Source organism: Armigeres subalbatus, chromosome 1, assembly GCF_024139115.2.
Source record: "Armigeres subalbatus isolate Guangzhou_Male chromosome 1, GZ_Asu_2, whole genome shotgun sequence".
Classification (NCBI taxonomy): domain Eukaryota; kingdom Metazoa; phylum Arthropoda; class Insecta; order Diptera; family Culicidae; genus Armigeres; species Armigeres subalbatus.
The window spans coordinates 166,911,681-166,923,852 of NC_085139.1; the positions used below are offsets into that span (position 1 = coordinate 166,911,681).

The 12,172-nt window shown below is 38.8% G+C and overlaps 1 protein-coding gene across 1 annotated transcript in view; it reads left to right on the plus strand.

The window, feature by feature from the left end:
* The window catches only part of LOC134205494 (cytochrome P450 4g15), a 46,320-nt gene extending 36,631 nt beyond the window's left edge, over window positions 1-9,689 (plus strand). The window contains exons 4-5 of the mRNA XM_062680773.1: window positions 8,197-9,111; window positions 9,185-9,689. Coding sequence (XP_062536757.1) covers window positions 8,197-9,111; window positions 9,185-9,369 — 1,100 coding nt within the window. The 3' untranslated portion in view covers window positions 9,370-9,689. The remainder of the gene's footprint in view (window positions 1-8,196; window positions 9,112-9,184) is intronic.
* The last annotated feature ends 2,483 nt before the right edge of the window (window positions 9,690-12,172 follow it).

Sequence of the window (12,172 nt, forward strand, 5' to 3'; positions counted from 1 at the left end):
CCTCATGTTGTGCCTTCAAACAAATTGCATACGTTAATTATTGGCTGCCGCATAACTTTGAGATTTACTGCTAGTTGAAACCATGGCAGTTATTGTGTTGCTCTCACTCTCGCGATACTCTCAAAGAAACTTTTTTCCAGAACATAAACAATGCTTTAGGTGGGGATGATGCATAACGCACTACTGAAAAAAGCCAATTGTAAAACTTATTCAAGGCAATTCCTTGCATTGTACTGTGCATAAACAGTTATAACTGTACCAACTAACTGATATTATTACACAATTATTCATAAATACAATTATTGGATGCTTGTTTTTAACTCTGCCTGCATTGAAGTTTCATGATTGGTACGTGCGTTTGATTCCACTCCTCTCTATATCGATCAGCTGTTGTGAATCCTCTCAAAACTCTCACGTGTTTCAACTTCCCGAGTAGAGAGAATACTTTTTCGGTATCATTTTAGCAATAATAAATCTAAATTATGATGAAGGTATTTGTCAAGTAATTTGACTTGAAATTATTCCCATGAAATGACGTTGAAAGTTTATCTAATGAAACATATGATCCATTGTATCTTGCCATTATTAAATGAGAAATTGATTCGTGCGAAAGATGATAAAACTAAATATTCTTACACTAATTGAATAATTTATTTGCGAAATTATGAAGAAAATGGTGTATCGAACCACGAAAGGTTGATGCTTGAATCGCTTTTGCTTGAATCGTGTTTGGAGGCCGTAAGGTAGGCAATTATTTTTGGTATGTTCTGCGAATGAACGCGATTATATCGTGATTCGAGAAAAGCATCATGAGGGCCCATTTACAAACTACATGACGTTTAGGTTGTGGGAATGAGCGTCTGAGCGTTAAGGACTTTATAAATTTCAGGACCCTACCATACATGAAGCATTACTAGAAGCTTGGTGTGGGTTGAGTTTAGCGTTATGTTATTTGCAAAAGAAACTTAACCGCTGAGTGGATTAACCTCTTTTTACAAAAAATCTTAGCAACCTAATCGCAAGCATCGGATATTCTATCTGCAGCTTCCGGTTATTTTCTCCAGTACGGGTTATTGGTGAGAATGTTTTGATTTTAGAGTTTCACCTATACTAACGTAGTGCTAGAAATCGAAAGTGCATGCCACCATTTGGCTACGGTGCCCCCCAACCCCGTGAAACAAGCACTAGTTCTTGAAGCCACCGTTTGTTGGTGTGGCGCTAGTGCTGTTCTTGAAATTTAAAGCTCCGTTCATATTGTACCGTATATTTCGCGCGGGTATTTAATTATGTATCGCAAAATGATTTTCGATCGTGAAAATTTAAATTTCAATAACTTAAGTTATATTGTTCTGTTTTCTTCATTTATCCAGCATTTTACGTGCGGTAATAGCTGCCACAATATAATTATCATCAAAATCAGCCGAAATGATCACCGAAACAATAAATTAATTTCAATAGCCGCCACAATTTAACATGTTCTGGTAAGGTGCAATCTATTTGACTTTTGTCTTGTGTCGTTTGTCATCGCAGCGATCATCATCATCCTCATGAATTTATCATTATTGGCGAATAAAGGTTGCATGAAGAAGAGGAAGTCTAAGGATAATATTTGAAAAAAAAATGCACGAGGAAACATACGAGAAGTGTTTCAAAATTCTTCTCAAAAATTTTAGGAGCAATTTGATTTAAAACTGTTAGCATTTTTTTCGCAATTTTTCGATTTCAAATTTTATTTTGTGATATCACACTTGATACACAGTATGAGAAAAGTCAAACCCCGTACTGTTTTCCGTTTTAAATCAAACTACTTCTAGACATTCCAAAATAAGCGGCCGTTAGCGCTCGTAAGATGCTGTAGATGACCACAATTATCATTCGATTTTGACAATTTAGGGATGCCTGGACCAGAAATTTACCGAAAAATTAGGGTAACCAACTTGATTTGGACCCCTACATATTTTGGACCCTCCTGATGACATTTTATTGATATCTGAACTAAATTCAATGCCGCTGCTGCATCCCGCATGGTCTTTATGTAAATAAGATTGCTGCGAATGTGTTTAACTAGTTTCATGTGCGAAAATAACGATATTTGGATGAAATATTGATGAAATCAATTTTTTTAAGAAGGCAAGCGTTACAATGCGTTACGCTTCAAAGCATACATCATTGAATATCTCGAACACGAACAGAACGAACACAATCACTTCATGTTGAAATTGCAAATTTAAATCGATGCAATCTTCTCATTGATGCATGTCATTCGAAAGATAAGACTTTGCTTTAGCTCAAATGACCTGTGCAAATTAAAAATCATTTTTGAACAGACTAAAAGGGGGGTGTCCAAAATGTGCACATTTGGGGGTCCAAAATATGTTGCACTTTCCAAAACGAAGAATATTTTCATTTCAGATAGTTAAAAATCTAAGCGATTTATAAACATCCGATGTTCATTTCAAACTTCCTTTTCATAAATAAGACTTTCATCTATGAAATTTTGTGATTTTAGCCTGTATCACACGACTCATTTGAAAGATATAAGCGGATATAGCACTTCCTCTAGGGATCCAAATGCAACATTTACCCTGAACTTGAAAGTGCCAGTTCGAAGATTTAAAAAAAATACCCAGTCTTAAAAAGGCAGTGCACCTCCCAAAACCATTAAAACGTAAATCTATATTATACGATAATTATTGAACTGCCTCTATGAGATATGAGACAGCAACTACTTTTCAGTTGACGAACTTAATTCATCTACTATTTGATCTTGCCGCATTAACTCTTTGGTTACAAACTTGAGCTCACTATAATGTGGGCGTTGAAACTAAGATAAATTAATCTAGTCATTGTACGTGTCATCGACAGGTGTTTTATGAAACACTATTGGAACCTTTTTCTTTACATTTGATCTGATCCAACTGGAAGTGGATGTCGCATTTTGGATAAAAATTTTCTTTAAACTGGACCATTTGTGTGTTGACAGAATAATAGTTTTTTGAAGCATAATTGATTTAGCGTTAAAGTCAAGAGACTAAAAATAATAACTATCGAGCTGCCAATGATCATGCACCAAAAGATATTTTAGTTACCAGATGAAGATTGTCGCTTCGGTTCCCTTTGTTCTGCTGTCCGAAACATGTTGGGTACCTACCTGTCAAATCGTATGTATTTTTCCATTTTGACATTTAGATCCCCTATCCTCGCCAGCAAAAGATGTTCCGGACAGCGACGACAGCGACAATGTTTATTTGGTAACTAAAATATGTTTTCATGTACCGGAAAAAAGTTCTTTTAGCTGACGAGAAACCTAACCATACTGCTCATGTCGCAAATGTATAACATTTGAATTTTTTTTATCGATTATGAGTTAATCTTAAGAATCCTAAGTAACCCAAGAATAAAATCAGATTAGTAGTGATTCAAATTGTACTGCTGTATTTAATTTTAATATGAATCTGAAACATGCATTCTCCCAGCAGCTGCCTCAGATTAATTTAAGTTCAGATTCAAAAGCTCAAAACTGTTGCACAGCTTTGTTCTATTTTCTGCAGATTGAATCACGAGATTCAAATTTTGTATGTTTGAGCGATTGAACGCGTTATTTTAACTATACGGAATTTGGATCAATGCACTTTGCAATTACGCCGCATTTCTGAGCAGCAAAAAATAATAATTATTTATATATACATGATTATGAACAGAAAACTGCTGGAGAGACCAGCGTTTTTTTTTATTTTGCTTCAGATTTCAACGAGAATAGTGTTCTTAAATTTGGAGGAAAAATAAATCACTGCTGATCAATCAATTAATTGGTTTGGAGTCTTATTTTTTCTACATGCAAAAAATTGTTTTTTTAACAGAACGATGCATTAGAAATTAAAGGCCCACTCTTCATCACAATGCCTAATATTTGTCAAATTCCTTCAGACATCTATCAAACCGTTAAAGATATCGACATGAGTATCAGGCAGACTTGACAAATTTGTTATTATTAATAATTTGGTATTTGTTATTGTGCTCGATAACTTTTGCGCTATAACGAAACATGTGTATCTGAAATTAACGAATGAGAGATAATTGCAATACACTAATGAAACATATTTTAGCGCTTTTAAAAAAACTGTTTCTTTATTTTTTTATTCGAATTAAATTTCTTCTCGAGCGATATTGTCGCATGCGTCACTGTGTTCCGTGCTTAAAGCCACTGCTTGACAGCTAGCACCAAGTTTAGCACCAAGTTTTCGGCTTCAATCATGTTATATGCAGATGACAGCCGTTTCAGGGGGCTGGTGCCCCCAGTATTGTCCAAAAAAGTTTTGGTTAATTATGTCGCTATACTAATGGAAATTGTGAAATAAAAATGATAGCTGACATAGTGTGTTTGTTATCCATTCATCTGATGTGCGAAAGCAGGTATGTTCATTCAGAAAACTCTTTTATTGGGCAAAAGAAAAACACTAGCACAGCCAGCCTGCATAAGTCAACAAAACATGGCTGCTAAAAAACCGAGTCAAAGTGATTTTTCACGCAAGATAATTGCTTTTAATAGTTTAAGAAGTGTATAAATCTAGAGAAATGAAGCAAATATATGTTTGATACACTTTTCTAAAGAAGCCGTGGGTAACATCTCTTTACAAATCGACGTATTATCGCTGAAATATTGATTAATTTGCGTGATGTGCCAATGTTACATCCAGGCCCAACATTACCACCGGTTACCCTATGAGTAATATTATTTTCATTATTAGAATTCAAAAGCGGATTGCAGAATTGACGCCTGATTAGATGCATTATTATGTTTTTTTGTATAACATATCAATTTAGCCATGTTATGTTACGTGGATTGTTAATTAATTATATCATCAATTTAGATGTTCAATAATATTTATAATAAGTCAGTTTGATTTAATAATACCTACCTGGATACCTGATTGGCTACAGCGTCGATACACCTATGCCTGGCGTATTGTATAGCTCCATAATCGTCGGTCTTGGGCGATGTTCCTCCAGTTTCCCCGAACGTTCAGGATCCCCCGGTCCGATTCTATTGCGTGCAGCCAGCCTCCCATGAAGCCGCCGACCCCTATCTGGATTTGATAATAAAGAAATTAAAAAAATATATGTATTGTAACATTCAGGTGACTTGAATAGACCTGCTTTGTTTGATATTCAATTGTTCAATGGAACTAACCGAATCTTTTTTTTTTCTGGAGAAGAGGGAAGATGTGTGGTACTCCATACATGATAAATATAAACTGCGCATGTCATGTGGTAGCCTGCGTACGACAGCCCTACGCACTTGAATTAATTTCAAGTATTGTCGGCGTAGCACCTATTAGAATTCGGAAGTAGGAACTTCCGAACCGAACTTTCCCTCGAAGTTTTATCTGTCAAACTAAATGTTGCGTTACTTAGCGCATCTTTATGGAATCCAGCACACTACTCCCCAAGTTGGGGGGTAATTTGCCTGTATCTCGAGAAAAATCCTTCGGTAGAAAATGTCTATTTCTGTACCGGATAAACAATATTCACGCATCAAGCGCATCGTAGCAACCCAGAATACCTCTTCCTGATTGAGCTTCAGCCAATCTGACAAGTAAGACGTGCTTACGCTAGTGGTCCCTTTTCATAGCATTATATCAGATTTCCACAGTTAGGTATAAATGTATCTGGCAGTTTATATTGTTTTTATAATAGAGCCATGGTTCTCCAGTAGCCTTGCGAGCAATGGCTTAGGATTGCCAATCCGGAGATGGCGAGTTCGATTCTCGGTCCGGTCTAGGATGTTTTCGGGTTGGAAACATTCTCGACTCCCTGGGCATAGTGTATCCATTGTACTTGCCACACAAGATACATACTCGCATGGCGGGCATAGAAAAGCTTTCGATTAATAACTGAGGAAATGCTAATAGACTATTAAATTGAAAAGCAGGCCAAGTTCCAGTTGGAATGTAGAGCCATTGAAGAAAAAGAGTGGAGCCATGGACAAGAATACCAATTTGCCAATGGAATGGCACCCTATTATAATGACACATGGTTCTAACGTTGGCTTGGTCATTTGGGATATTTTTTGAAATCAGCTTCAAAGTTCAAGAAAAACTTGACACGACTAAACATACTTTGGTTCCTCAATAACTTTTACCAATATATATATATATATATATATATACCAATACCAATACCAATATAATATGAAATGAACAAGAAGTGCACTGCTCGAGCATTGCTGCAGATAAGCTAAATTACTTATTGAATCAGTTTGAATGTTTCTACCGAATGAGTCTGATATGGACAAGTTTTTCGCAAAATGTCAAAATATCATACTTTAATTAGTTAATTATAATTGTTTGAAATTTGTCAATTTTAATTACAGTAATATTCCTGCGTATGTCCTCCATTGGATACTGGCTACAATATTCAAATTTTTTAACAATTGAGATAGGTCGATATTTTTTTATAACTTTGTTGTTGGAACTTTTTGGTTAATTAAAACAATTAAAACAAATTAGGTACAGATAATCTATTCAGGGGATTCATGCAAAGCGTGCTTTTAAAAATTAAATATCGTAATGAGCTGACAGGCCTTTCAGTAGAAGCATACGTACTAGAACGCTAGTGGCACTGTAGTCATTTAAATAGTCATTTAAATTATACGCTAGTGGCACTGTAGTCATTTAAATTATTTTGCCAAATTATGCTTCATAAGCTTCAATTGGCCATAATTTATGCATCATTTTGTAGTGCATGTCGGTTTGACACTTGTGGTACCGGTACTTTGGCTGCCAGGTCGAAGGGACCTAAATGTTAGTCACGCGAACAGGAACGGCATTAGCGATCTTATACTTTTGAATCAACTGGTCTTTCAGAGATACTGATTTTTATAAAATAGGCTGATTCGCCAAATGTTTACCGGCTAATTTCTATTGTTGAACGCACGTCTGCTAGTCTTTGGAGAAAATGTGCAAGGTGGTCTTACAGATAAAAGTTCTTTATCTTAGTTGATTATCATCATTGAAATTGCTGAGGAAAAAAATAATAGTTTTCCTGCTACAGACCCATCAAAATCGTAAATAGCACACAAATATTTATTTGTGTTGCCTGTCCCATGGCATTTCATTAGTGATTTAATAGAACTTCATCAAACATATGTCGCTTAACCTCCGGACGTTGGATTTAGAATGTACCTAAAATGGCATCAAATCCACTTGTAATTAGCAAAAGTGGCGCTATCCGAGGTTAGAATATTTTTACGATCGGCCATCAAGCAGAATATTGCACAATTTAAGCACGGCTTTACGGGCTTACTTCTTTTCCAATTTTATGCTAGCGCAGCACATAGAACTACCAACGAAGCACATAAACTCACCAATTGCAGTCAGCGCCAAAATGTGGAAACTCGTTTTTCCTCTCGAGACTCTCATTCACTTTCTGTCGCAATCAGCTGTGCGTTCGAAAGGTGCCTTACCTGGTTGGCTTATTTTCTCAGTCATGAAGCACGCGTCCGGCGACGACCATCAGACCCCCAGTTCTGGGACCAGGACAGGTTTGCATACGGTCGTCGTCTAGTCTGGTATGGTCTAGCCCACCAACGCGTGCATTTCTGCAAACGAGATGCCTTCCCTTATGCAACCCATTCTGCCTCTCCTCTGTCGTTCACCTTTTTCCAATGCCGCTGTCGCAATAGAAAATCGAAATTGGCGTCGATTATCGGCACCCTTTTCTATTTAATTACAACGACATCGCCGCTGAGGCATATGGTTCAATATGGTTATAAAGTCTGAAGCAATCTGCGTAACTTTGTCAATGTTTCAGCGACTGGTTTTTCAGCACTTGAAGCGTTTGGGTGCCATGTTTAATGAATGAATATCTTGGCATCGGTTATGGTCATTTCCCGGCGTAGCGGCAATAATTATTCCGACAAGTTTCAGGTCGTTGGACTTGAACGACCTAGATTTCAAATTACACCAATAAGTCAGATGAAGGTTTTCAAATGAATTATCATAAAGGATCCCAAATGAGATGGATATAAAATAAAAGAAGTTATTACTGTTGAACACCTTAGGTTTTGAATAAGAATAAGGCTACTTCTTGATGTTCAAAACCATCGTTTATCTGATAGAGTGTTAATAAAACCATATTTGAACTGTTGTACAGCCTCCTGAATAATATAACATTTGAACCTCCCATTTATTTCAGAAACCGCTATGGGAGTATCCAAGAAAACTCAGGACCAGTCCGGATTCGATTACGCTATGGCTGTCATGAAGATGTGCGATATCCTGCATCTTCGTCATCGCAAGATGTGGCTCTATCCGGATCTCTTCTTCAACATGTCACAGTATGCCAAGCGCCAAGTCAAACTGCTGGACACCATCCACAGTTTGACGCGTAAGGTCATCCGGAACAAGAAGGCCGCCTTTGCAACTGGAACACGAGGATCCCTGGCCACCACTTCCATCAAAACAGCCGAGTTTGAAAAACCGAAATCCAATATCAACGCCAACACTGTAGAAGGTTTGTCGTTCGGTCAGTCGGCCAATCTGAAGGATGATTTGGACGTCGAAGAGAACGATGTTGGAGAGAAGAAGCGATTGGCATTCCTTGATTTGTTGCTGGAAAGTGCAGAAAACGGTGCCCTAATTTCGGATGAAGAAATTAAGAATCAGGTCGATACCATTATGTTCGAGGGTCATGACACGACTGCTGCCGGAAGTAGCTTCTTCCTCTCAATGATGGGAATTCACCAGACCATTCAGAACAAGGTCATTCAAGAATTGGACGATATCTTTGGAGACTCTGATCGCCCGGCAACATTCCAGGACACTTTGGAAATGAAATATCTCGAGCGATGTCTTATGGAAACATTGCGAATGTACCCACCAGTACCAATTATCGCGAGATCCCTAAAGCAGGATTTGAAATTGGCATCCAGTGATTTGGTTGTACCATCGGGGGCCACTATCGTTGTCGCTACCTACAAATTGCACCGACTGGAATCGATCTACCCAAATCCCAGTGTTTTCGATCCGGACAACTTCCTTCCCGAAAGACAAGCCAACCGTCACTACTATGCTTTCGTACCATTCTCTGCTGGACCCAGAAGTTGTGTCGGTAAGTTACAATATTCAATCACGGCTTCAAGTATCAAAAATATTTCTAACTGTATTATTACCAAAAAAAATAGGTCGCAAGTATGCTATGTTGAAGCTGAAGGTCATCCTTTCCACCATTCTGCGAAACTTCCGCGTAATCTCGGACCTCAAAGAGGAAGACTTCAAACTGCAGGCTGATATTATCCTGAAACGAGAGGAAGGTTTCCAGATCCGCCTTGAACCCCGCCAGCGCAAACCAAAAGCAGCGAAAGCCTGAAGCAATAAATTGTATCTTTAAGAGCTAATGTAACATACAATCAAAACTTAACAGATCCATGTCACACAAAAAAAAACCTGGAACATTCATAGTGACGAAGGGTGTCTACACCATGATACATAATATAACGACGCATTCATATTTCGATTGACGTGACAATTGATCTAAATGATATCATTAAAATGTAAGGACCTAATCAACTGATTAGATCACGATACGTAAGGGGAAAAAGCACTTATTTTATTGAACTAGGATATATACTTTGATGAAGCTTGTATGTGTGTGATTTAATACAAACGGAATAAAAGATATAAAAAACATGTGTTGAGCGTTTGAATTTCATATCACAATATTCAGGCGAATAGCTGAGTAGCAGCGTTACCGACCAATTGTATTTAAAAATAATGAATGGATTTTTGAGTATCTGAAATTGAAATTTTTTTCTGTATCTGAAAGCAACGATATTTTGCTCAATTTTCGGCGAAATTTCAACTCAAATGACCAGAAATATCCTAATTTCTCTATTGCAGCGATTCTCAAACTGGGATACATGTACCCCTGTGGGTACCTTTGCTGGACTAATATTTTTCGACTTAGAAAATACCAATGGCACCGAGTGAGATTGAGCCCAAGTACACAAGTACAGCACACCCCAAGTACAGCCCAAGAATGACAAGCAAGCATGCTTACCCCTCAACTATTTACTCTAGGCATAAAAATTATTAGCAATATTGCAATGCATAATTTTGCTAAACTATGGAAGTTATGGATGTACATCGAGGCATTATAGTCTCCGTTTCTCAATTGCAATCCAAGATTCTCAAAAGTTCTATCAAAAACTTCTGTTATATTTTTGAAAACGGGAGATCAAATTTCTCAGAAACTAATAATAAACTTTTCATTCCCTAAATTTCGATTAAAATTGCAAAGTATCAATTTCCCAAACTAATAAAAAGTTCATAATTTGAAAATCATCACAAAATTTTAAAAGTTCTTTTTCTTCTTCGTTGGAATTTCATTATGCACTGCGATATTTTAAAGCCAAGTTTTTGTTTTTGCATTACTAGTATGTACGGTGAAACTATTATGCCCAAGGAGGTCGAAAAAATCGGGAACCAATTTATTTTTTGGAAACATCTTTCTTCGAAACGAATTCATGTTAAAATCAACTCGAAACAACTTGAAGTTAACTTTCGTTAATATGGAATGAAAATTATTAGTGTTACCAAAGATAAAAATAACTAAGTCGAAGTACTCAATTCTTAGAACGCCATTTGGTTGATTATCCATTGTATATTCGATTAGCCTACCCATTTGCTTCCAGATAAATTGTCAAAAATAGAACCAGGGGGTACCTTAAACTATACAAAGCCTTGAAGGGGTCCACTACAGAAAAAGATTGAGAACCGCTGCTCTTATATTTTCTTCGAAAATTTTCAGTAGGAAGAATCTAGATCTTATTCTTTGTCGAATACAACCTGTTGCGCGCGGGTACTAAAAATATTACAAAGCCGATCTAACAATTTTGTACACACACAGACATCACCGAAGTCGAAGAGCTCGTCACGGCACTGCGGCGACAGTGTGAAGTGGAGACGCCCACCGCAGCCGTTCGGCTACGGAAAGGACCGGCAGGGACGCAGATAGCATTGGTTCGGCTATCTGCAGCAGACGCCTCCAAGTTAGTCAAGTTAGGGAGCATCAAGGTGGGATGGGCATATACGAGCAACCCGAAGTTTGCTTAAAGTGCCTGGAACCGAGGCACAAGCAATAGGACTGCAAAGGCCCTGACAGAAGCAATCTCTGCCGACGCTGCGGATTGGAGGTACATAATGCACAATGCTGCACGAACCCTCCCAATTGTTTGATTTGTTCCAGCAAAGCTGGGAACAGCAAGCACCCCATGGGGGGTTCGATGTGCACGGCGTTTAAGCGTGCTGCAAAATCACAGTGCAGGTAACGGAGCTGGCTTGCTCGGCCTCGCCCGAGTGTTTGGTGTGCGCAGGTTTAGAGGAAACGGCGGAACACGTGTTGTTCGTGTGCCCGCGTTTTCGCACAATGCGTGACCACATGTTTGCCACATGTGGTCTGGACACTACCCCGGACAACCTAGTCCGGAGGATGTGTAAAGATGAAGTTGGCTAGAACGCCGTTTTATCGGCTATCGTCCAAATCGTCTCGGAGCTACACAGAAGGTGGCGCGTGGACTCCAGGATGGCTAGTTCAATCGCAAATAAGAGGTGGTCGAAGGGATCGGAGTCGGCTTCATGGGTCATACCTATGGTCATGCCCTGTGGTCGAACTCGATCCTTTTATCGAACAAGTGGCCGCGCGGAGAACAACATGGTATCGTCGCTTTCGCGGCGTAGGTCAACCGGGCGGGTTCCGAGCCCGAGGACGGAAAAGGGTCCTCGTCAAGGTTGGGGCAGGCGTAGGCTCCGCGTCGGCAAGTCCCTCTGTGTGTTGGCGAATAGACCCTCGCGCAGAGAAGTCAATTTGGGGTGCACGCGGCATCATCATTCTTGATACCAATATAAAAATGAAATGGTCTGTGTTCGTATCCGCATAACTCGAAAACGGCTGGATGGATTTACTTCATTCTTTCGGCAAATATGTTCGTTATCGTTTCCGACGGGTTTATATGATATTTCGAGGGTGCGTTGTGCACTGGCCCCCTTTTCCAGCATTACTTTCTGGTTGTACCGAAGGGACTATGGGCTTGGCGGCAATGGAAACGGTTTAGCGGGTCGGGGATGTAGCCCTGTCTCCCTCGTTTGCTGTTGGAGGTGGTCCCTAACCCCGC